At 43.8% G+C, this 23,916-nt stretch overlaps 1 protein-coding gene across 3 annotated transcripts; it reads left to right on the forward strand.

Moving 5' to 3' along the window:
* Window positions 1-1,548: 1,548 nt before the first annotated feature.
* On the forward strand, window positions 1,549-23,904 carry LOC123771912 (retinol dehydrogenase 12). Of its 3 annotated transcripts, XM_045764702.2 has the most exons (10): window positions 1,609-1,651; window positions 1,920-2,017; window positions 9,532-9,680; window positions 10,067-10,159; window positions 11,636-11,760; window positions 13,844-13,958; window positions 14,451-14,645; window positions 14,743-14,858; window positions 15,118-15,207; window positions 23,361-23,606. In XM_045764702.2, the coding sequence occupies exons 3-10, from the start codon at window positions 9,545-9,547 to the stop codon at window positions 23,463-23,465; spliced, it is 975 nt and encodes a 324-aa protein (XP_045620658.2). In that variant the 5' UTR covers window positions 1,609-1,651; window positions 1,920-2,017; window positions 9,532-9,544; the 3' UTR covers window positions 23,466-23,606. The 3 variants fall into 3 exon arrangements, with proteins under 3 accessions (XP_045620661.2, XP_045620658.2, XP_045620660.2); XM_045764705.2 differs by lacking the exon at window positions 1,920-2,017 and having other exon boundaries at window positions 1,549-1,651; XM_045764704.2 differs by lacking the exons at window positions 1,609-1,651; window positions 1,920-2,017 and adding an exon at window positions 3,640-4,897 and having other exon boundaries at window positions 23,361-23,904.
* The last annotated feature ends 12 nt before the right edge of the window (window positions 23,905-23,916 follow it).

The raw sequence follows: 23,916 nt of genomic DNA on the forward strand, positions 1-23,916 counted from the left end.
GACATGATTACCACATATAACATTCTCAGGGGATTGTTGATGTGACGACTTATATTGAATTTTGTAACTAGCTCATCAAGATTGTAACTTGCTTAGCTAAATCTCCGCAGTCTTTGCAGTCTCCGTGGTGTAGTGGTAAGACACTCGCCTGGCGTTCCGCGAGCGCTATGTCATGGGTTCGTATCCTGGCTGGGGAGGATTTACTGGGCGTAATTCCTTAACTGTAGCCTCTGTTTAACGCAACAGTAAAATGTGTACTTGGATGAAAAAACGATTCTTCGCGGCAGGGGATCGTATTCCAGGGACCATAGGATTAAGGACTTGCCCGAAACGCTGCGCGTACTAGTGGCTGTACAAGAATGTAACAACTCTTGTATATATCTCAAAAAAAAAAAAAAAAAAAAAAAAAAAATAATGAACTGTGGAGTTCAGTCCCTGAGCCCATTATGTGCCTCTGTAACCCTTTCCACTACCGCCCACAAGATGGGTATGGGGTGCATAATAAATGAACTAAACTAAACTAATTGACAGGGATAGAGATGAAAAACGGGGAGATTAGAAAGAACTTTTTCAGTATCAGGACAGTTGACAAATAAAATCCATTAGGAAGTGATTGGTGGAGGCTGACTCCTTACACAGTTTCAAATGTAGATATGATAGAGCCCAATAACCCCAATTTCTGACCAGGGGGAGAAAGATACTGGCAGTATGGGGCGTTAAAGTTTATTGAAGATTAAATTCTGCAGAACATGTAAATATATAAAGTTCAAATATATAAAGTAAGTAATTATATAAAGTTTATATTAAACACGGTTTATATTATAGACTTATAACAAAGTTGATATTATATTAAACTTAATATTGAACATGTAAATATATAAAGTTTCAAATATATAAATTAAGTAAATATATAACGTTTATATTAAAATATATAAAGTAAATATATAAAGTAAGAATTAACAGTAACAATTCCAAGTCCGAGGACTAGATTTAACTTAAAAGGTACACCCGTAGTAAGTATGAGACCTTAGCCTATAGTGACATGGAAACTAATTCTGCAGAAACCTAAAGGTTAACTGGTACTAGAATTAAGGCCGAGTGCAAATGTGTAGTAATTATATAACACTAGGATATAACAGGCAGGACACAAAGAATAACTAATAAGTGAGAGACCACATAACACGTAATGTACCCGGCCAAGAGGCCGTAAAAGACCTAATGGATAAGGAGAAGGGGGTGTGACTACAAGTAGGGCTTACTAGCACCTAGACTGGGCATAGTATTAGCTGCGGACAGCGGGACACTTGGGGACCGGCGCTGCACCCCCCTTCCCACATGCAGTGGGGAGACAATCGGGACAACTGTGCAAAGCATGACGGGGGTACAAAAGCAGCCGCTTGCAAAGGGGGGGAGGGCGGGGTTTTGCGAGGGCAGCGGCGAGGGCAGGCGGAGTGAGGCAGAGCCCCATTGTGCGCCCGTATTTATACGGCCCCAAACTGCCCGCGCAACGCCGCGGGACGCGCTGCGCAATTGTTTCTTTCTCCCCCGCCAGAAACATCCCCGCTTGCGATCAAGCAGTGACCATTAACTTGTACACCAGCTGGTAGGCGGGACCAAATAGTCGATGCTCAACCCCCGCAAGCACAATTAGGTGAGAACAGTCACACAGATATTTCCATTTATATAAATAATTTTGTTATAAAACGTAATTATCGACACTAACTGATAACACTGTTGCTTGAGCATGCCAGTAGGTACATTCCTAATAAGCGCTGATATAAACAAACTTGAGATAAATATAATTTTTCCTTCACTAGCGAAAACGAAACAAAATTCCATATTTACCGTAGTGTAAACATTGAATGATAAATGTATTAGGTTAGTTGACAGACGCAATAATTAAGGGACTGGCATCGCAGACTTCCATTCTCCGGTTCATCTCCCACGATGCCTCCAGTGTGATAATGGACTCGGCCAAGTGGGTCCACTATCTCCCGGTTAACTTCCAACATACCTAGTGAGTTAAATTATCAATAATACTTTACATAAATTGGTAAGTTGCAAATAATTTAACCGTCACTATATAGTGAATTAAAAAGTTTGCAACTTCTTCAAAATTTCTCTTGAGTCTTGAAAGTTTGCTATACATATCTAGTTGTTCTATCCTAAAAGGTCTCGGTCCGGATAGAGGGCCGGTAGCCTGTGGTTGTGATGGGGATAGGGACCCCGTAGCTTGTAATAGTACTGGGGGATAGGGACCCGGTAGTTTGTGATAGTACTGGGGATAGAGGGCCGGTAGCTTGTGATAGTACTGGGGATAGAGGGCCGGTAGCTTGTGATAATACTGGGGATAGGGACCCGGTAGCTTGTAGTGGTGACTGGGTTAGGAAGCCTCACAAAATAATTACATGCAACCAATCAGTGTACAAACATGTAGCCTAGCCAATCGGCTTTCAAAGTACCTACGCAATAACAGAAAACAATGCATGAGAGAGGTACCCACAACGAGCATACTTTCATCAGTTTATGTCCAAAATATTTTCTACGAACGTCTTAACATTGTAAACTACGAAACTCTTTATTACTGCTAATGTGCTTACATACTCACATACAGTACACCAGCGACAAAATCCTAGCACAACAAACCTCCACACTAATAAAAAAAGATAAAACCGAACAGTAACGTAATCCAACCCCAAGACTCATAATATGAAAACACTTAAGTATACAAAATTTTATAAACACAAAACAAAAAATACCACAGAAAAGTCTACCATGAATCAAAAGTAAGGACAATTATATGAGATTAATATACCAATCAGAAAGGAAAAAAAACACATCCTAACCCCCAAGCACTAAGCGCAGGCTCCATACAGTATATGGCTATATAATCCCGATGGACTATATAGCCATATAATCGCTATATAGTCCTGATGGCTTGGCGCCTTCTACTCACAGATCCCTTCCCTCCATACAGTAAACCCGACCATTGTCATGTAGAAACCGTAGGTGTCTGATCTACAGAGTAGCCTTCCTGCCTCACAACCCGTACACAATAAATGTAATCAGACATAATCATAGCCAATGTATTCCGAACCCGTGGGCACGTGGAAGAGCAGTTAAACACCTCAACAACTCCACAAGCCACAAGCTCTACGGGAGCCTCGTAGCCTGGTGGATAGCGCGCAGGGTTCGTAATTCTGTGGCGCGGGTTCGATTCCCGCACGAGGCAGAAACAAATGGGCAAAGTTTCTTTCACCCTGAATGCCCCTGTTACCTAGCAGTAAATAGGTACCTGGGAGTTAGTCAGCTGTCACGGGCTGCTTCCTGGGGTGTGTGTGGTGTGGGAAAAAAAAAAAAAAATTAGTTAGTAAACAGTTGATTGACAGTTGAGAGGCGGGCCCGGGCGAAAGAGCAAAGCTCAACCCCCGTAAAAACACAACTAGTACACAACTAGTAAACACAAGCACACTAGGCTTCAACCACGCCACCAACGCAGTACTCATTTACAAAAGTAAAGCACATGGAACGTACACTCCTTCCTCCTCATCACATAAGAGGACAATTAGCACTATCTCGAATACCCAACATATGCAGCCTAGTGTTAGGATTAAGGTATTTTGTAGGATAAGGTATTTTGAGGTCTTCTCGCTACGCTACGAGACCAACGTGATCACGCTACGCTCCTCACTCTAAGCTGTATATCAGCCCTTATACTATCGCCAGATGATGTAGACCGCCACCCACAGGCAGCTAAGTACATGGAGTCCTAGCATGTTATAGCAAAACCAAAGTAACCGACCAAAATCAACTCATTCCATCTCAATTAAGTTTCAAAACATTCCTCTACGGCTGTGAGTACCAGTGCATGCTGCCGCCACCGCGCTGCCTGACGCAAGTTTCTTCACAATATATATCCCCAGTCCATTCTAACCAATCATGTCTCCTAAAAATGGGACTGTGCAGAGAAAGAAGGACAACAAACCCCTTAACAAGGCAACCATCCCGGCCAACTCAAACAATATTCGTGTTTCTCCGTCTGGAAGCTCTGGGGTCCAGGGCAGCGGCGCTGCCCTCCCCTCCACCCCTTTGAGCAAGGGAGCAGAGTACTCTCAACCCTCTCCTATGGACATGCTAGCATCCCACTATAAGCAACTTAAGCGAGCTTCCGGTCCCTCACCGGAATTCTATAACTGGGCCGAGAATCAGTGGTTCAAAAAGTTGTGCCAAGTCCTCGAGTCTCAAAATGCTATCATCTTGAGTCTTCTAAATGAGAATCTAGCGATCCGCGCTAATCTCCAACAACAACAACAAGAAATAACCCTCCTCCGCGAGGATATTAGAAACTGCAAGGCAAGCCAAGACCAACTACAGCATGATTTGAATGACCTCCGTGAGGAAAGCAACCTTCTGAAAACTGATGAAGCCATTAAAAAACAGGAGGAAGCTCTCAGCAAAATGACTGCATGTATCAGTACATTTTCAGCCCAGCGTTCTGTCTCCCAGGATGAACAAGACCAGCAAAAGCTGCTAGACTGTTATAGTGTCGTCCCAAGATATACCTGTGGAACATAAAGGTGAAAACTGTGTCGAAATAGCTCTGGATCTCGTAAAAGACAAATTGCAGCTCATTCTAAACAAATCAGACGTTATTGCTGCCTACAGAGTAGGCAAAAAGAATCCATCAGGTCAAAACCAACGGAAAATTCGCCTGAAGCTGTCTTCCCAGTTCACGAAATCCAATCTAGTCCGGACAGCTGTAACCCAACGGAAGGGATTATACATCAACGAGTGCTTGACTAGGAACAGACAGCACCTCCTCTACCGCCTGCGTCAAATCCGTCAAAAAAACCCAGATGCGATTCATCAGTGCTTCGTTAGAGATGGACTGATAAAGGTGAGAAAAACCGCAGAGGGCAAAATGTTCACAATTACTAAAGAAGAGAACCTCAACGCTTTCCTCTCCCAATGTGGTCTGTCTCAGCTCATTATCACTCCCAGTGAATTAACTTAATTAACCCCCTGTCAACTAGTGGGGCTAGGTTTCCTAAGTCTCATTGTTTCATTTTCTGACTTAATTTTTAACTTACTCTTAACTAGTCATTTACTGAAATTATTTAATTGAGTGCATAAATAGTTCTTCAGGTCTTATTAATTATACAGTCATAACTGAACTATTTATAGTTAATAATCATTAGCTTAAATTTGCCTATGCTTATTATTCAACTTTTCTTTGATTTCATTTATTACTTAGGTTGCCTAGCCTCGCCATGCTCCCTTACTCCATTGTACCCCTGGCTTTGCCTGCATCTCAAATTGCAAATTGTTACTTACAGTGTACCTGAGAGTACTTGTAAGCAATCTACCTCATTTTTCATTTTTGCTCAATTTGTTTTTGTATTGCTTAGTCTTGTTTATATTTTTGTTTTGTATTTCTATATCTTGTGTTTTGTATAGTCCATGTTTATATGTTCTTTCGTTAATCTCATTTATTACCTAGGTTGCCTAGCCTAGCCATACTCCCTTACTCCATTGTACCCCTGTAAGCCCCTTTTGTGTTTGCTTTGTACTGTATGGTGTACATTTTTTTCCCTATTTTATAGCTTATTTCTACCTTGTTATTTGCCTTTCTTCCCTTGTTTTTCCTGCAATCAGCTTTTTTTTTATGCAGACAAGTATAGACCCTGAACTTAACCTCTTATCCACTATCTATGACAATTATCACTTTAATGATCTAAATTGCAGATATTTTGCAGCACATGATGTAAACAATGTATTAACTCATAATCACAATATCTCTGTAATCAATTTGAACGTTAGATCCCTAGGTAAACACTTTGATGATGTTAGTGCCTTGATTGAAGCTATTAACAACAAATTCTCTTTTATTATACTTACTGAAACATGGTTGAAAGAGGATACTACTCAGCTCTTTAACATGCCTAACTACTCAGCAATTCACAACTGTCGTCAACTTCAGAGAGGTGGTGGCACTGCTCTTTACTACCACCAAGAACTAACATGCTTAAAAGAAATTAGAACCAGAGACTGCTATGGGGAGTATATCTTCGCCAGCTTCAGAGTCAAGGGTGCCGAGTCTGTCCTGACTGTGGGTGCAGTTTATAGAATTCCTAACACTGATGTGTCTGAATTCAACTCAAACCTTAGAAATCTAATACTTGATAACAGACTGAACAAAAACCACCTAATTATCGCAGGGGACTTTAATATTGACCTCTGCGAGCCTGAACACCCCACTGCTGCTAGCTTCCTCAACTGTATGAATTCCTGCTTCCTCATACCCTTAATCACTAGACCTACTAGAATCACTGATAGCACTGCCACGACGCTAGATCACATCTAGACAAACATAACCTCTCTGCTTACTTCAGGTATAATCACCGATAGCACTACAGATCATTACCCCACATTTCTCTTAACTAACATTAGCAAACCACCTCTTGAGTCAAGAGTGATACGTTTTAGACTTCACAATGAAACTGCTTTAGACAATTTTATAACTGCTGCTGATAATGTCAACTGGGAGTCCGAGTTAGGTAACATAGTGGACATCAACCTAGCAGTGCAATCTTTTCTTCAAAAAACTCTTAGCCTTTATAATACCCACTGTCCTATGCTTACAAAACAAGTCACAACCAAAAGGCTTAACAATCCCTGGCTTACAAAGGGAATACTTAAATCTATTAATAAAAAACATGACCTTGAGAAGAAGTATAGGTTAGGAATTGTCTCCAAAGAATTCTCAAAGAATTACTCATTATTGCTGTCTAAGATAATTAGACGAGCCAAAACTAAATACTACGAAGATAAATTTACCCAAATAAAGAGCAACATTAAACAAACTTGGAGAACAATTTCTCAAATATTGGGATCAAAGAAGTCTTTAAATAACAAACCGACTCTCCTGTCTAATAACGATGGTCAGCTTTCAGCCTCTGATTCTGCTATTGAGTTCAATAGGTTCTTCTCTTCCATTGGTTCATCCCTTGCAAATGATATTCCATCTTCCAGTACAGACATTAAGGACTATCTTTCAGGTAACTATCCACAGTCTCTGTACCTAAAGCCTATTAATTCCACTGACGTCAATGAGATAATCCTTTCCCTTAAAATCAAGTCTGGTGCCCTTGAGGAGATACCAACTTTAATTTACAAAAAAGCCTCCAGATGTTTAGCCCCTGCTATTGCTTTGCTCTTCAACAAGTCACTTGAACTCCAAACCTTCCCAGATATTCTAAAAAAAGCGAGAGTAACGCCTGTCCACAAATGTGGTAATCTCACAGATGTTAACAACTACAGACCTATATCTATCCTGCCAAACTTGTCAAAAATTTTTGAAAAACTAATCTATAAGCAGCTTTACTCATATCTAGCCAAACTCAATATACTTAGCCCTTGCCAATATGGCTTCAGACCCCAAAAAAGCACTAACGATGCACTTATTAGTATGCTTAACTCGATTCATACAGCTCTTGATAAAAATGAGTTCCCTGTTGGGTTGTTTGTGGACCTGCGTAAAGCTTTTGATACTGTCAACCACCAAAACCTTCTTCTTAAATTACATCATTATGGAGTCAGAGGACACTCCCTACAATACCTCAAATCCTACCTTACTGACAGGCTCCAATATGTTTCTGTGAATAATACAATTTCTCCCACCCTACCCATCAACATTGGTGTTCCCAGGGCAGCATACTTGGCCCTCTCCTCTTTCTCATCTACATTAATGACCTTCCAAATGCCTCACAACACCTCAAACCAATTCTATTTGCTGACGACACAACCTTCATTTACTCCAGTCCTGATCCCCTTGCTCTAAATGCCACAGTAAATACTGAGCTAAATAAAGTCCATCTGTGGCTAACTGCCAACAAACTCACCCTTAACATTGACAAAACCTTCTATATTCTGTTTGGCAATAAATCCTCTAATCAAATAAATCTCAAAATAAACAATACACAAATTTGTAACAAATTAGATGGCAAATTCCTTGGCATTCTCATTGACCACAAGCTGAATTTCCAGGGACACATACTAAACATATCAAAAAAAGTTTCAAAAACTGTGGGCATTCTTTCTAAGATCAGATATTATGTACCACGCCCTGCCCTGGTGACTCTATTACTCCCTTATCTATCCATATCTCAACTATGGTATTTGTGCTTGGGGCTCTACTACCCAAAATCACTTACGTCCTCTAATTACTCAACACAAAGCTGCTATTAGGACAATATCCAATTCTGGCCCCAGACATCACTCGGTACCCCTACTCAAATCTCTGAATATGTTAGACATTAAGTCACTGCACATTCTCTCATGTGTAGTATACATATATAAAACGCTAAACTATAATGCCAATCCTGATCTCAAAAGCTTCATAGAAGGTTGTAACAGAACCCATGAGCATCACACCAGAAATAAATACAGTTTTGATATTCCTAGATTACGTCTTAATCAAACTAGAAATGCTCTACAAATCAAGGGGCCCAGAATGTGGAATGACCTTCCCAACCATGTTAAAGACTGTACCTCTCTCAACCAGTTTAAGTTAAAAGCGAAGCTATACCTAATAAATTCCCTGTAACCTACCTTACCCTTCTATTGTCAACCAATGTCTGTGTTTTTTCTTTAAAGAGCGCTGTTTGTCGACATAATTGTATTTGTGCTGCTTTTTCATCTATGTTTTCATTTCTTGTTTTCATTCTACTCATTATGCTCAATTACTGTAGTATTAAGCTTGTCATTTAAGTTTATCATGCCCGAAACGCTTTGCGTAATAGTGGCTTTAGGCATTGTATGTACTAGCTCTACCTATAAGTCTACCAATCCTTGTAAAAATTTATTGTATGTATGTACCTTACCTAAATAAAATTGTATTGTATTGTATTGATTAAGTACTACTTAGATTACCATAAACACGTGTATAAGATTAGCTGAATGTGGCATCCTCTTTACAAAGTTGCCGTAAAACATTAATTATACACGTGTAAAAAAAAGGGGTGGGGGGGGGGGAATCATACGCAAATTCATCATACTCGGGCATACATAGCAAACAGCTCACCCTCAGCTTACATTAATAATGCCCCGTCATACTTATCCCACCCCAACATTAAATGCTCTCCTAGTATCCCGTGCTACTTGCAACTTTTTGTTCTGAGTAGCTGAATCTAAAACAACAACTCCAGGGTCCCACTTGTCGCGCGCATTCAAGCCACGCGTTCCTTGTCAAAATTTAGTCTTGTCTATGAATCGACCAATCCCTTCCAAAAGATATATGGCAACACTGGCTTAGTCCTTTATTTTTCACAAATACCTTACCTTGCAGGCGATGAGTCATAATAACGTGGCTAAAGTATGTTGACCAGACCACACACTAGAAGGTGAAGGGACGACGACATTTCGGTCCGTCCTGGACCATTCTCAAGTCGATCAGACGGACCGAAACGTCGTCGTCCCTTCACCTTCTAGTGTGTGGTCTGGTCAACAACCTTACCTTGCCTGTGTCTACAGGTCCTCTGGGAGCATGTTGTATTGGGTGGCCGGGGCGACGGCGGTGGTGGTCTTGGCCATAAGGCTCGTCTACAGGTACCAGTCCGGACGATGTTCCTCCCACAGGAAACTGGTGGGCAAGACGGTCATTGTCACCGGAGCTTCTGCTGGTATGTGAAATGGTTGGACGCATTTGCTACCACCTAATACCTGTTCACCTAACAGTAAGTAGGTACCCAGGAATTAGTCAGCTTGTGTAGCGTTGCATTCTGTGGAGGGTCATTCGTTCGATCTGGGGTAGGGGGACCTCGATATAAGCCTAACATGTATAAATACACTAGCTGTCTGTCCCCTCGACACAATGAATTATTATTATACAATCATTTGCTTTAAGTGAGTATGCTTTTATGAACCATACGCCAGCTTAAACTTCAGTAACTGGTGCAGCAGCACTAGTGATGGATTTCGTAATTTGTAATAATTCAGCGGCTGAATTAGTAGTCGCAGATGTAGTAGTATGAAACTTCTCATGCAAACATCTTGACTTTCCTACCAGGCATCGGGAAGGAGGCGGCGCGAGACTTGGCCCGACGAGGAGCTCGGGTCATCCTCGCCTGCAGGAACATCAACAAAGCACAAAAGGTTGCAGGTTAGTTTAATTCATTTATTAATGCACCCCATACCCATGAGAACTAAACCACACACCTGAAGATGAGACGACCACGTTTCAGTCCGTCCTGGACCATTATCATTACCATTATGATAATGGTTCATCTACAGGTAGTCGTTTCGGTCCAGGACGGACCGAAACGTCGTCGTCACCTCATCTTTTGGTGTGTGGTTTAGGTCTCATGTCTTCAAGCCACGTTATTGTGACTCATCGTCTGCCCCCCCCCCCTCATACCCATCTTGTGGGGGGGGGGGAATAGAAAGGGTTACACAGGCACATAATGCGCTCAGGGATTGAACCCCCCACCTTACCTTGAGGTTACCTTGAGGTGCTTCCGGGGCTTAGCGTCCCCGCGGCCCGGTTGTCGACCAGGCCTCCTGGTTGCCGGATTGATCAACCAGGCTGTTGGACGCGGCTGCTCGCAGCCTGACGTATGAGTCACAGCCTGGTTGATCAGGTATCCTTTGGAGGTGCTTATCCAGTTCTCTCTTGAACACTGTGAGGGGTCGGCCAGTTATGCCCCTTATGTGTAGTGGAAGCGTGTTGAACAGTCTCGGACCTCTGATGTTGATAGAGTTCTCTCTCAGAGTACCAGTTGCTCATTTAGCTAAACAAGTTACAATCTTGATGAGCTAGTTACAAAATTCAATGCACATCGTCACATCAACAATACAACAAAATTATTAATGATGGTAACAGGTTGTAGGTAAAACAAATTTTGCATATCAAACTATTGCAAAAGAATTCAAAGAGCAACAAACTAATTGATCTGAACAAGGCTGTTCGTTTACGCAAAGTTCAAGTTGTACAAACAATGTAAGGACTTAGGACTATACGATGACTATTGTATGATGATGCATGTATTTTGTCTATCGTGAGAAATAGGTCGGTTAACTGTATCTTATCGCAGCTCTTAACTTGTATATCAAGGGGGCTAGGAATGTAAGAACAACTTTAATACTTCCGAACTTGACCCATAATTTTAAGGGATTTTTCAATCATGGTTTTATCACTTATATATCTTTTGATTGACCTCAGACTGCAGAACTATATATATGTTCTGGTGTTTGCTGATAGTAGTTACGATCCCGGATCCAATATTGCACTGTCTGATGGATCCAGGATCGTTCCATGTTTATCCATGGTATAGGATCCACGTTCCATATTTATCCACAGTACAGGATCCACGTTCCATATTTATCTACGGTACAGGATCCACGTTCCTTATTTATCTACGGTACAGGATCCACGTTTCTTATTTATCTACGGTACAGGATCCACGTTCCATATTTATCTACGGTACATGATCCACGTTCCTCATTTATCTACGGTACAGGATCCACGTTCCATATTTATCTACGGCACAGGATCTACGTTCCATATTTATCCACGGTACAGGATCCACGTTCCATATTTATTCTTTCATGAAATTGAATAGTTTATGTCGACTTTCAGATGACATCATGAGGACTACAGGGAACAGGAAGGTGGTAGTACGTAAGCTGGACACGTCCGACCTGGCTTCCGTCAGGAGGTTTGCGCGAGGCATCCTTGCTACAGAAACTGCTCTCCATGTCCTGGTGAGCAACCAGCGGTTTGACTCGAGACATCCGAGTCAAACCGATAGTAATTGTGAAAAACTTTCACCAAAAAATTTGATAGTCAAAAACTTTCACTATCGTACATTTTTTGGGTTTATTGACGAATTTTTGTGCTGATTTTACCTGAGGACCACTAACACTCTTGTGGCCTCGATGAGGACTGGATGCCGACGGCTTATCAAAGGTCTTCCTCCGCCCCCCTACCCATTTGTCCTGATGATTTTTTCAAGCTGGATTTTAAAGCTGAGCAGTTTTGGTATTTACGACTTCGGCGGGTAGGCGGTTCCATGGGTTTATAGCCATGTGTTTGAAAGAGCCTCTCCTGTTCTCAGTCCTAAATTGAGGCTTGTTGAGCTTGAAACCATTGCTCCTTGTTTGTTTTACATCTAAACCTTTGAAGAAGTTGTCTGGATCAACAGATTCCAAATTGTTCAATATTTTAACGTTTCGATGAGATCAACCGTGTCATGTCTGGTTTGCACTGTTTAATGTAACAAACATTAACCTAGGTATACAAACATTTCTTTGCAAAACTCTAAGCCTCTATAATACTTACTGTCTGATTGCTAACTAAACTAAACAAGTCATAACCCTTAAAATTAACTACCTATGGCTTACTAAAGGGATGCTTAAATCAATCAATAAATCATGAACATGAGAAGAATTGTCTAAGGTATTTTTCAATGCTAGCTAAGATAATAAAAGAAGATCCAAAACAAGGTACTATGAAAATAAATTTAATTGATTAATGGATAATACGAAAACAAAAATATGGAACACTATTTCCCCAGGTATTAGAATCAAAGAACTTGAATAAAAATTAATATCAGTAGCTGGTAATGGTGGAATGCTATCAGTCACTGACACTGCTGCTAAATTCAATAGTTTCTTCTCATTCATTGCAAACGTGATCCCAGTATCCCTAACTAATGTAAATAACTACTTCTCAGGCACCTATCCCGATTCTCTATACCAATCCCTAATAAATTTAGATAGATAAGATTAATGTTTATTCCGGTAAAAGTACATACATTCAAAATGAGTTAACAAACATAATGCTGGATTTCTAGATAGAGCTAGTACATACTATACCTAAAGCAACTAATACTATATGCATAGCGTTTCAGGTAAATTTCTCAGATATTAAAGATGTAATCCTCTCACTTTCATCTAAATCAAGTAACCTTTCATAGATACCATCCCTAATTTATAACTTTAGCTTTAAGTTTTTTAATTCCTGCCATAGCATTGCTCTACAACAAATCACTTGAACTCCAAGCGCTACACAAGTCTTCCTGGCTTGGCCTTGTCTTTTGATAATTACTCACTACTTGAACTCTGAACCTTCCCTGATATTTTTAGAAAAGCTAGAGTAATCCGTATCCATAATACTTGTAATCTTTCTGATGACACAAAACGTCATTTTCTCCCATGTTAACTCACTTATTCTAAATGTCACCTGAATTTACCCGAGGGCCACTAACACTCTAGTGGCCTTGACGAGGAGAGGAAGGCGACGGCTTGTCTAAGGTTCCCCCCATTTGTCCTAATGATATTTTCCAGCTAAATTTTAAAATTAAACAGTGTTTTGGCATTTACGGCTTCGGTGAGTAGACGGTTCCATGGGTTTATAACCCTGTGGGTAAAAAGGCATCTCCTGTTTTCTGTCCTACATTGTGGCCTAATGTTTCTGTTCACCTAGCAGTAAATAGGTACCCGGGAGTTAGGCAACCCATTCTGGGGCTTCATCTTGGGAAGGGTCAGTAGTTCCACCTTGGAGACCTCGACACAAATTATGATTATTATATATAATATATAATTATGATTATTATTACAATCATAAAGTATGATTATATATATATATATATATATATATATATAATCATACTTTATGATTGTATTGATTAATAATAATCATATATACATACATACACACACACACACACACACACACACACACACACACACACACACACACACACACACAGTCCCCAAACTTCTTGTCCCCAAACAAAACAAATTATTAATATGTATGCTAGTTGGATCTATATGCTCTCGACAGGTGAATAATGCAGGAATATATGGCATGTCGGAGAAGAAACTGACAGCAGATGGTCTGGAGCTGACAATGGCCACCAACCATTTTGGACACTTCCTTCTCACCAATACGCTGCTGGGTAAGTCAGCTCAGAGTGAGCTCCTTGGATTATTAACTAATCTCAAAATTCTTTTAGGCATTGGACACAAAGGTATATAGGCAGCTAGAATTCTAATATTTTAAAATTTTGATATTTCTGTCTTCATTTCTGGAAGAAAGTTTTCTTCCAAGGTATCGTTAGAAATATTATACCTGTTCGAGCAGGAATTTCTAATAACTTCATCTCAGTACTATATAGAGCAAGAAAAAATTATACAAATTGGATATGTTCATTGGATGAAGATTGGATAAGTTTAGAAGTTATAATAAAACCATGTATCATAGTTATAATAAAACCATGTATCATAATCAATTGTATGCAATTGGAGACCTACAGTATGGTACAGAGTCGGCAGGGAATATTTACCGGGTGTTGGGGTTGATACAAATCTCTGAGCACACAGTTCCCGGGCAATCTATCGCCGTATTGCATTACCATTGTCGATTATTAAAACTTGCGATAAATCCCCAGGGCTGCTGAAGGCTAGTGCTCCGAGCCGGGTCGTCAATGTTTCGTCCATGTTACATAGGCTTTACACATCGCTTGATCCAGATGACCTTAACTATGAGAAGAAACCATACCCCGGCGCCAACGGCGCTTACAGCAACAGCAAGCTGGCTAATGTCCTCTTCACAAGGGAACTTTCTCGGAAGATCCGTAGCACAGGTTAGTTCTGACAACAACGTTAAGCGAAGAATTACCTTTTGTTTCTAGATGATTTATCACACTAATGGTGTCTGTTTATTCATCTCTCCATGTACAGGTGTGACGTCGAACAGTGTGCACCCAGGAGTGGTGCTGACGGATATCATGTTTAAGGAGGGAGCCAACAAGATCTTGGGCTACATTTGTGCTTGTATCATCTGGCTCCTAGCTAAAGTATTTATTTATAACGTTTTTGATTGCTAAAGGATTTAATTTTAGCGTTAACTCTAAATTATACCCTTTCAGTGTTTTTATATGAGATTCATTGATGTTACATCAATAGGATAGGCTTCTATGCATGTTATAAATCGTGATTTTTAAACAAAAATTCAAATGAACCTCTCATTAACACTGGCTGAATTAGTGCATGTTGAGGCTTCTGATTTCTTAGCTCTAGAAGACATCTTAGTGTTCAACTGCTAATTTTTCTAAGGATGCTGAACTTGGTGCCCAGACGTTGATCTACCTGGCGGTGTCGGAAGACGTAAATGGTATTAGCGGAAAGTACTTCGTTGACTGTCAAGTGAGTTGATAAATGATGTGCAGAGGTTTATCTCTGCAATAAGGAGAGAAAATGTATTTATATTTGTTCTGATATACTGTACTGTATTACATATAGCTGCGTTATTATATACTTTTATCATATTTTGTATTCATCTATATCTATAAAAGAAGATGCTTCTGTTTGTTTGCTTGAATGTTGGAGACAAGATACTTTGCAAAGTGACTGGTGGGTGTTGAGACGGTCAAAGGCAAATCAAAATCAACCCCATGCCTCCTCTAGAGGAAGAGTCAGCCCACATCATCAAGTGGTGGAGACGAAATGCTCTCCTTCAACATCAGCGGAGAGTCGGCTGATGGTGAAGGAGAGATTGGGGCAAAGTCTATAGTTTCATCATTTGTTCATTAATGAACAAATGAAAGTGGTTCATCAATTCATTGGTTCCCAACACTAACACTAGGGTCCAAGTAGTACACTCGGGTTCATTCTCGACTCACAATTGCGAATTCCAGGTTCGAATCACGGACGGGACAGAAATAGTTAGGCGCGTTTCTTATCACCCAATGCCTCTGTTCACCTAGCATTAATTAGGTACTCAGGAGTTAAGCTTCTTGTAGGATTGCATCCTGGGGCGGGTCAGTTATTTGACCTTCGGGGAAGAGGGGCTCAATATAAGCCTAACATGTATATATATTACACTGGCTGCCTGTCCAACCCATCTTCCTAAGGTTTCCCAACATCAAGAAACTGTTGTACTAAAGTGACCTTATTCTAACCTACCAGAGGACCCAAAATAGAAAAAGGGACAGTATTGTATGTCAATTTCACGAGCTGCTACCATTTTCTAATACAACGATTTTTGACCTTAGGTAGAGTATAAGTCAAAATGCGACGTTTTATTAGGAGGAAGGGTTATCTTCTTTAGGTTATCTTGAGATGATTTCGGGGCTTTTTAAGTGTCCCCGCGGCCCGGTCCTCGACCAGGCCTCCACCCCCAGGAAGCAGCCCGTGACAGCTGACTAACACCCAGGTACCTAATTTACTGCTAGGTAACAGGGGCATAGGGTGAAAGAAACTGTGCCCATTGTTTCTCGCCGGCAGCTGGGATCGAACCCAGGACCACAGGATCACAAGTCCCGTGTGCTGTCCGACCGGCTCCCCTGCCTCCCGACACAATTAATTATTTATATAAATTCTTTAAAAGCATAACCTGTTTGGGGTCGAAGGAATAGGAAGGGGGGGTTAAGGAAATAGAAGATAATGTAGGAAATGGAAGCTAAAGGTTAGAGAAGGTGGTGAAGGGTAGGGAAGGTAGTGAAGGGGTAGGGCTGATGATGAGAAAAGGTAGTGAAGGATAGGGAAGGGAATGAAGGATAGGGAAGATGGCAGTGTATAGAAGTGGAGGAGAGGAAAGATTGCAAAAAAAAAGTTAACGTGGTGAAGGAGAGGGAACACGGTGAATGGTAGGGAAGTTAATGAATAGAAAGGCAGGTGGTGAAGGGAAGGGATGGGAAGGTGGTGAAGGATAGGAAGGTGATAAAGGATAGAAAAGATAGTAAAGGATAAGGAAGGGGATGCAGGAGACATTAGGTTGCGATGATGATGATGGTTGCAGATGGAGTACCCAGCGGTGTCCGGGCAGTGAAGATGGTTACATTGATGAAGACGTGTGTGTAATGAAGATGGTTACAGTGATGAGAGTCGTGTGCAGTTCAGGTGGTTACAGTTAGGAAGATAGTGTTATAGTAAAGATGGTCGTTCAGTGATGAAGATCGTGTGAAGTGTAAATGGTTATAGCAATGAAGGTCGTATGTAGTGAAGATGTGGCCTTCGTTACCCGATCAATGCCGTGTACGCCAGCTAGTATGTTATAAAAAAAAAACTCAGACAATATATCTTTTATGTCTCTCTATGTCAAACATGTAATGGTTAGCGATGTGCTCTATTTATCTTTGGTCTGTGTATTTGTAGACAGTAATAAGCTAGGGATTTGTCGTTACTGCCACGTGCATGAAAGTATCAACAGGAAGATCAGTGTTGTCAGACAGAATTGATCTGAGCTACAAGGTGGCCGCTTTATCACAAGATAATGTTATCTTCATTGTTTATGGTAGAATTGATAATCTAGATAGCTGGGAGCACAGATTAATAACTTGAGTGGATGCAAAGAGGCAGCCGATGCCAATATATATATATAAAAGGAGTTATTAACACAACACCTATACTAATGAGCCTTGTTGTAGAGCCGCTGGCAAGAGATATTAACAAGAAAGTGGGTAAACATGGAAGTGAAAAAACAAAACTTGTTAACAAACTCTTGTGAATTAGATCGGCAAAGGCCTGTATATTTATTAAGTTTCAGTTATAAGAAGAAAAAGTAGACGAGCGGATTACATTTAATTTTATTAAAAAGCTTTCTAAAAAAAAAAACAGCGTTGAATGTAATGAAACGCCATTTTCTGGGTGAGACCCGGAGGCTCCCCGGAGCTTTACCGGCTGATATGCTAATGTCAGACTTTGGCATCAGTCATGTGTATGGAGTTCTAGGGCCTACCGGGGACCACGAGCCAGAACCTGGCCCCCTCAGAGAGGCAAGGGGAGCAATGGCCTATAGAAACCCCCGTGTGGTTGGAAGCATTCTATGTCTGCCATCGACCGGGTCAAGCATCCAGAAAGGTAAGCATTCCAAAACAAACCCCTATTCTGGTGAAAATTGCTACCTAAGCCGAACTAGTGGATAGAACTCTTCAACAGAAAACTAGTATGACATCATATGTCACCGCGCCGCTGTCTGCGCAGCTCCCCCCTCCCCGGGAGGGGGAAGGGGGAGCCCCAGACCTCCCACGCCGGCTATCCACCCATCAGTTCTGAGGCTGGATGTCAAAACACGCGAAAAACGCCGACCGGAGGGAGGGAGGGTTGCCGGGGAGCCTCCGGGTCTCACCCAGAAAATGGCGTTTCATTACATTCAACGCTGGTTTTCTGGGGGGAGCCCCGTCGGCTCCCCGGAGCTAACTACCCACAGAGGAAGGTCAAAGGGACAAAACCGGGAGGCGGACACCACGCACCCCTCAAGGAGGCGAGACAACCGGCAGCAAACGCCAACCCAAGGCGCCACAGCCCCGAAAATCCCAGGAACAACACGAGAACCACAAGCAGCAAGGCCCCTGCACGAACACCAAAAATCCATGCCCGAAAGACTGCAAGGCCACGTCGCAAAAAAAAACAACAACCGGCAGGGCAAGCTAGGAAAACCAAAGAAGGCGGAAGGGTCGCCGCCAGAACAGGACCCGAACCAAGGGGCACGAACAACTGCAATAGACCGAGACAAAGAAGCACATCACAGGACACAGGCTGACCAACGCCTAAGAACACACGCAGAACATCCCTGCTGCAGAGGAGGCAGGAAGAAAGAGCAGAAGCACAAAAAAAACCCAGGAGAACAACCAGGGGTGGACAATCAGGCAGGGACAAAAACCCCACGCAATCCCCAGGCACAAAACGGCAGCAAAGTGCCACTCCACAACCGGACACAGGAACAAGGACACGCCACCATGAAACACGGTACCAATGCACACGTGCAGCAGCAGCAACAGGCACCACTGCAACATGCAACATGTAAATAGCAACTCCCCTCTGCAAAGGCAAAGAACGGAGCAGGCAGACCCGAGACAGGGCCAACGGAGACACGACAAAACCCTGCAGGCCCAGAAATCTGCACCAGGCGACCGACGGCGGAGAAACCCCGCTCGATACCTGCTGGATGAGGTACTGGGAGCTCTTTTACACCTGAAGCCCGGCCCAAGGTCAGGCCAGACCGGCCAGAGGATGGCCCACCAGGCAGCTGCTAGCAGTAGTCCACTGGCCCACATACCCCCACAACCAGGACGGGCCGGAACTGCCATATGAAAACAGGCCAGTGCGCCCTGGAAGTCCACGGACGAACCAGCAAGAAGGCTTATGCTCGCAAGTAGGTCGTGTAACAAGCACAGACCACTGATGGTAATACAGTGTTCCCCAAAAGTGCCAATAGCACCACTGCACTCCACTGGTACTATCCCGCAAGTTCTACCAGATAGGCGGGACCCAAGAGCCAGAGCTCAAATCCTGCAAGCACAGCCAGGAGCCTCACCAGGTGAGTACAGAACCAACCCTACAACCCCCACACCTCACAACATTAAAAAAGGAGGGTCCCCTGAATGACTCCAGCATGGGTTGGACATGCACATGAGGGGGACAGGAAGGGGTGATAAAGGGACAGTCACTGGTGTGCGAACGGTCTCAGTCGTACAAAAATATACCTAAATAAAGACAGGTATATAAACACCGCCGCATCCAGCGCCCGGCCAAAAGATGCCAGACCGCAGAAACTCACCTGGCGAATGGTGGCACGAACTTGACACGACTCGACCGTGCCCAGAAGAACTTGGGAGCACCGCCAGGTGAAGACGCCAGAGCCGGACCCTGCCGGACCCGCAGGAGAGCAGGGAGAGGCGAAGGAGGCGGTCCACACCCATGACACAGGGAAAACCGCGGTGTCCTCCCCACAACTGGGAACCAGGACACCCCCGGCGCGAAGGGGCACATACCGCAGCCAGGGAGAAGAACGAGAGGCGAAGCACTGTAGCAAAAAAGGGCGCAAAACCCCAGCACTGAAACACCGCCCAGACCAAAACAAACTCCATGGCGCATGCGCATAACACGCTGGCCGAACCGCACACCCTCCCTGCGGGAAGGCGCCAGCCAGGACTACTGCACGAGAAAAGTAGCCAAAAGAGGAAGCAGGAACAATAAAACCGGCCAAAGAAGCAAAGAGCCCAAAAAGGAACCCAACCGGGCGACAAGTAGCCCAACTGGGCGACAAGTAGCCCAACCAGGCGACAAGTAGCCCAACCGGGGCGACAAGTAGCCCAACCGGGCGACAAGTAGCCCAACCGGGCGACAAGTAGCCCAACCGGGCGACAAGTAGCCCAACCGGGCGACAAGTAGCCCAACAGGGCGACAAGTACGAGGAGCCGACAGACGTTCCAATAATGCGGGAAGTAGCGAAAAACCTTCCCGTACCCTCGAGAACACAGAAGCCGACACTAGTCCCGAAGGCACACGAAGGCGCAGGCGCACCCGAGATCAGAAGTCACGCAGAACCCCATCGAACGGGGAAACATGACAAAAACACCGTCCCAAAAAGGGGGGGAGGAAACATTCACCCACAGGACGGAACCAACCGACTCAAAGGCCAAGGAACCGAGCCCGGGGAGGGGCCGACGTCCAACAGCACGTACGGCGAGTGGGGAGGAAAGACCCCACTCCGCGTAACCACAAGCCCCACCTAGAGGGGGATAAAAACTCCCACGGGGTCTAACGGGGCCAAGGCCCCCCCAAGTCAGCCCCGGGGCCGAGCCGTTCCCCCAAAGCCCCGGCCGTACCAGAAAACCGGGGCAGCCATGAAAACACTAAGGAAGGTAGCCCACTAGCAGACTCATACAACACGGCTGGAGGAACAGGCCCAAATGCCCCCGTCACTACCCCGGAAGGGGAATTCCCCGAGACTGCCCGAGTCTCAACACCACCAAAAACCCCGCCCCGAATCTACAGACGGTAAGGAACCGGATGTAGGCAGGAAGGGTGAACCAGGGGAAAAGACAAGGGGGCGTGGATGGAACCGAAGCAACCAACACCCCCAAGTCCCAAAACGAACTACAACGGGGCAGCCCCGGGGCTCCCGGGGAGGAAACCACGAGAACGTTGCCACCACCAAGGCTCAAGTGCAACGCCCCTGCTGCCCGCACCTGCTTTGTTAGCACAACTGGGTAACCGAGCCACAAAGAGCAACCAAACTCACAGGACTCCAGGTCGAAGGTGTCACTGACCCCACAGGCAGCAGACGGAGGCAAAACAGAGTCACCCAAAGACAAAAGGTGAGAGCAACCCTTAAGCTCGCTGGAAGCGAGGGGGGGACTCTGGGGTCACATCCATCGGACCCGCGCGCCCCCAGGGGTTTCCCAGGGTCCCGAGCGTTTACTTTAAGAGGACTCGCGCTCAGGTAATCCCAGGCAGGGTACTGCTAACCGGCACCCAAAGCTACCAAACAACTTTCAAAGAGCTGAACCCCCGGGACGTGTACACTCACGGGGACCTAGCAGGGGGTACCACCAGAAAATACTCAGAACACAAGGGACACAAGGGGCAAGAACGAAGGCAGACCCCCCCACCAGGTAGATAAACAAAAAGAAAAAGAAAACCCCGCAAGAGGACAGCGTACCCAAGCGGAACAGAGCCGGCCGCTATGATTGGTAAAGACAAGCTGCACAGTACCCCGCGCCCCACCAGTGCAAACACTGCCCCTTACTCTAAGGCGAACAAGGGAGACAGAACACCCGAGCACACAAAGAGCGGCCGAAAACCAAGCAGTAAACGGCCAAGCAGGGGCAGGACCCAAGGAACTTGTGGAAGGTGGCCCCAAGCCCCAAGGGCAGTACTTACAGGGCACCTAGGGAAGGGAACCCTAGGCGCATGCAGCCCGAGTACTGAAGAATCACTCCCGGCTCACGCACCACCTAGAAAACAGACACCACACTCTAGGTACAGCGCTGAAACAACCACTGGAGCCGAAGCACATAACCATTGCCTATAGCATCAGCCGAAGAACTGATGGATGGATAGCCGGCGTGGGAGGTCTGGGGCTCCCCCTTCCCCCTCCCGGGGAGGGGGGGGCTCCGCAGACAGCGGCGCGGTGACGTATGACGTCATACTAGTTTCCTTGTTTTCTGTTGAAGAGTTCTATCCACTAGTTCGGCTTAGGTAGCAATTTTCACCAGAATAGGGGTTTGTTTTGGAATGTTTACCTTTCTGGATGCTTGACCCGGTCGATGGCAGACATAGAATGCTTCCAACCACACGGGGGTTTCTATAGGCCATTGCTCCCCTTGCCTCTCTGAGGGGGCCAGGTTCTGGCTCGTGGTTCCCGGTAGGCCCTAGAACTCCATACACATGACTGATGCCAAAGTCTGACATTAGCATATCACCCGGTAAAGCTCCGGGGAGCCGACGGGGCTCCCCCCAGAAAAAAAAAAAAAAAAAAAAAAGGCTAATTTGAAAATTAAAATATATAAGTCAGTGAAAGATGTCTACTTAAATTTATAGCAACCTTTCTTTCAGAAAGTCACATGAGAACAGACATTGACTGCCCGAGGGAAAGGTCACTAGTGGGGATCCACAAGGAACAGTACTGGTCCCAACAGTCACTAGTGGGGATCCACAAGGAACAGTACTGGTCCCAGCAGTCACTAGTGGGGTCCCACAAGGATCACTACTGACCCCAGCAGTCATTAATGGGAACTAGTGACTGCTGGGGTCACTCGTTCCTACTAGTGAGAAAATAGACTGCACACAATGTGAAAAATCTTGAGAAAATTATTATAAGAGATCTAGGGGTGGTTCTAAGATAGAAAACTATCACCTGAGGACAGCATAAACAACATTGTGCGAGGAGCCTTGGTTCTAAAATAGAAAACTATCACCTGAGGACAGCATAAAAAACATTGCGCGAGGAGCCTATGCTACGCTTTCCAATTTCAGAATTGCTTTTAAATAAATGGATGGTGAAATACTAAAGAAAATGTTCACAACCTTTGTGAAACTAAAGCTGGAACATGCAGCAGTTTTACGGTGTCCATATCTTAGGAAGTACATAAACTGGAAAAGGTGCAAAGACATGTAACTAAATGGCTCCTGGAACTGAAGGACAAGAACCGAAAGGAGATGTTAAAGGCATTATATATGCCAAAACTTGAAGACAGAAGAAAACGAGGTGATATAATCACTACATACAAAATAATAACAAGAATCGACAAAATTGATGGGCAAGAATTCCCGAGACCTAGAACTTCAAGAACAAGAAGTCATAGATTTAAACTAACTAAACAAAGCTGCCAAAGAAATAAGAAAATTCACTTTTGCAAACATAGTAGTAGACAGTTGGAATAAGATAGGTGAGAAGGTGGAACAAAACCATCAGTAGCTTCAAAGCTTTATATGATAAAGAGTGCTGGGATGACGGGACACCATGAGTGTAACTCTCATCCTGCAACTATACTTAGGTAATTACTCACACACACCATTATTGATATTCACCTTTACATATGCTGTAATATTGCAGTTTTTTTCCTCATCAGGAAAGCAACACCTCCGACTTGGCTAAGGACTCTGGGTTGGCTAAGAAGCTGTGGGAAGTTAGTGAGCAGTTAGTTAAGCTGAGACCCGAGGAGAGACACTACTAGCCACCTGCCGTTACCTGGACCTCAGGAGAGACTACTGGCTGTTTACTACCACCTGGACATGAGGCAAGATATTACTAGCTATCTACCATTACCTTCACCTGATGACACTATCAGCCTCCTACCATTATTTGAGCCCGAGGACACTACCAGCCACCTACCATTACAGCACCTGGACCCGAGGAGGGAGCCTACTGGCTGTCTACTACCACCTGGACATGAGGGCAGACATTATTAGCCACCTACCATCATTTGGCCATCTCTAGAAACTACCAGTTACACAATTATTGGTTATGTTCCAAGAGTAGTTAATATGACCACCATTTTTAAAGTCTTATGAAAACTTAAGTTCACACCATTTAATTTTTTGCTGGTGCTGTTTGTGGAGATTAACAAAACAATTTCATCAAGAATACAGTACAAATAAAACTAATTTACTCAATTTATGGTTTCC

The sequence above is a fragment of the Procambarus clarkii genome, chromosome 38 (genome assembly GCF_040958095.1).
Source record: "Procambarus clarkii isolate CNS0578487 chromosome 38, FALCON_Pclarkii_2.0, whole genome shotgun sequence".
NCBI classification, from domain to species: Eukaryota; Metazoa; Arthropoda; class Malacostraca; order Decapoda; family Cambaridae; genus Procambarus; species Procambarus clarkii.

What these genes read in the sequence shown, in the direction of transcription:
- LOC123771912 (XM_045764705.2), top strand. Translation starts at nt 9,545, where the DNA reads ATGTTGTATTGGGTGGCCGGGGCGACGGCGGTGGTGGTCTTGGCCATA. An exon ending in TCGGAAGATCCGTAGCACAG is followed by an intron (nt 14,646 to 14,742) that starts GTTAGTTCTGAC and finishes CTCCATGTACAG; the next exon opens with GTGTGACGTCGAACAGTGTG. An exon ending in TCATCTGGCTCCTAGCTAAA is followed by an intron (nt 14,859 to 15,117) that starts GTATTTATTTAT and finishes AATTTTTCTAAG; the next exon opens with GATGCTGAACTTGGTGCCCA.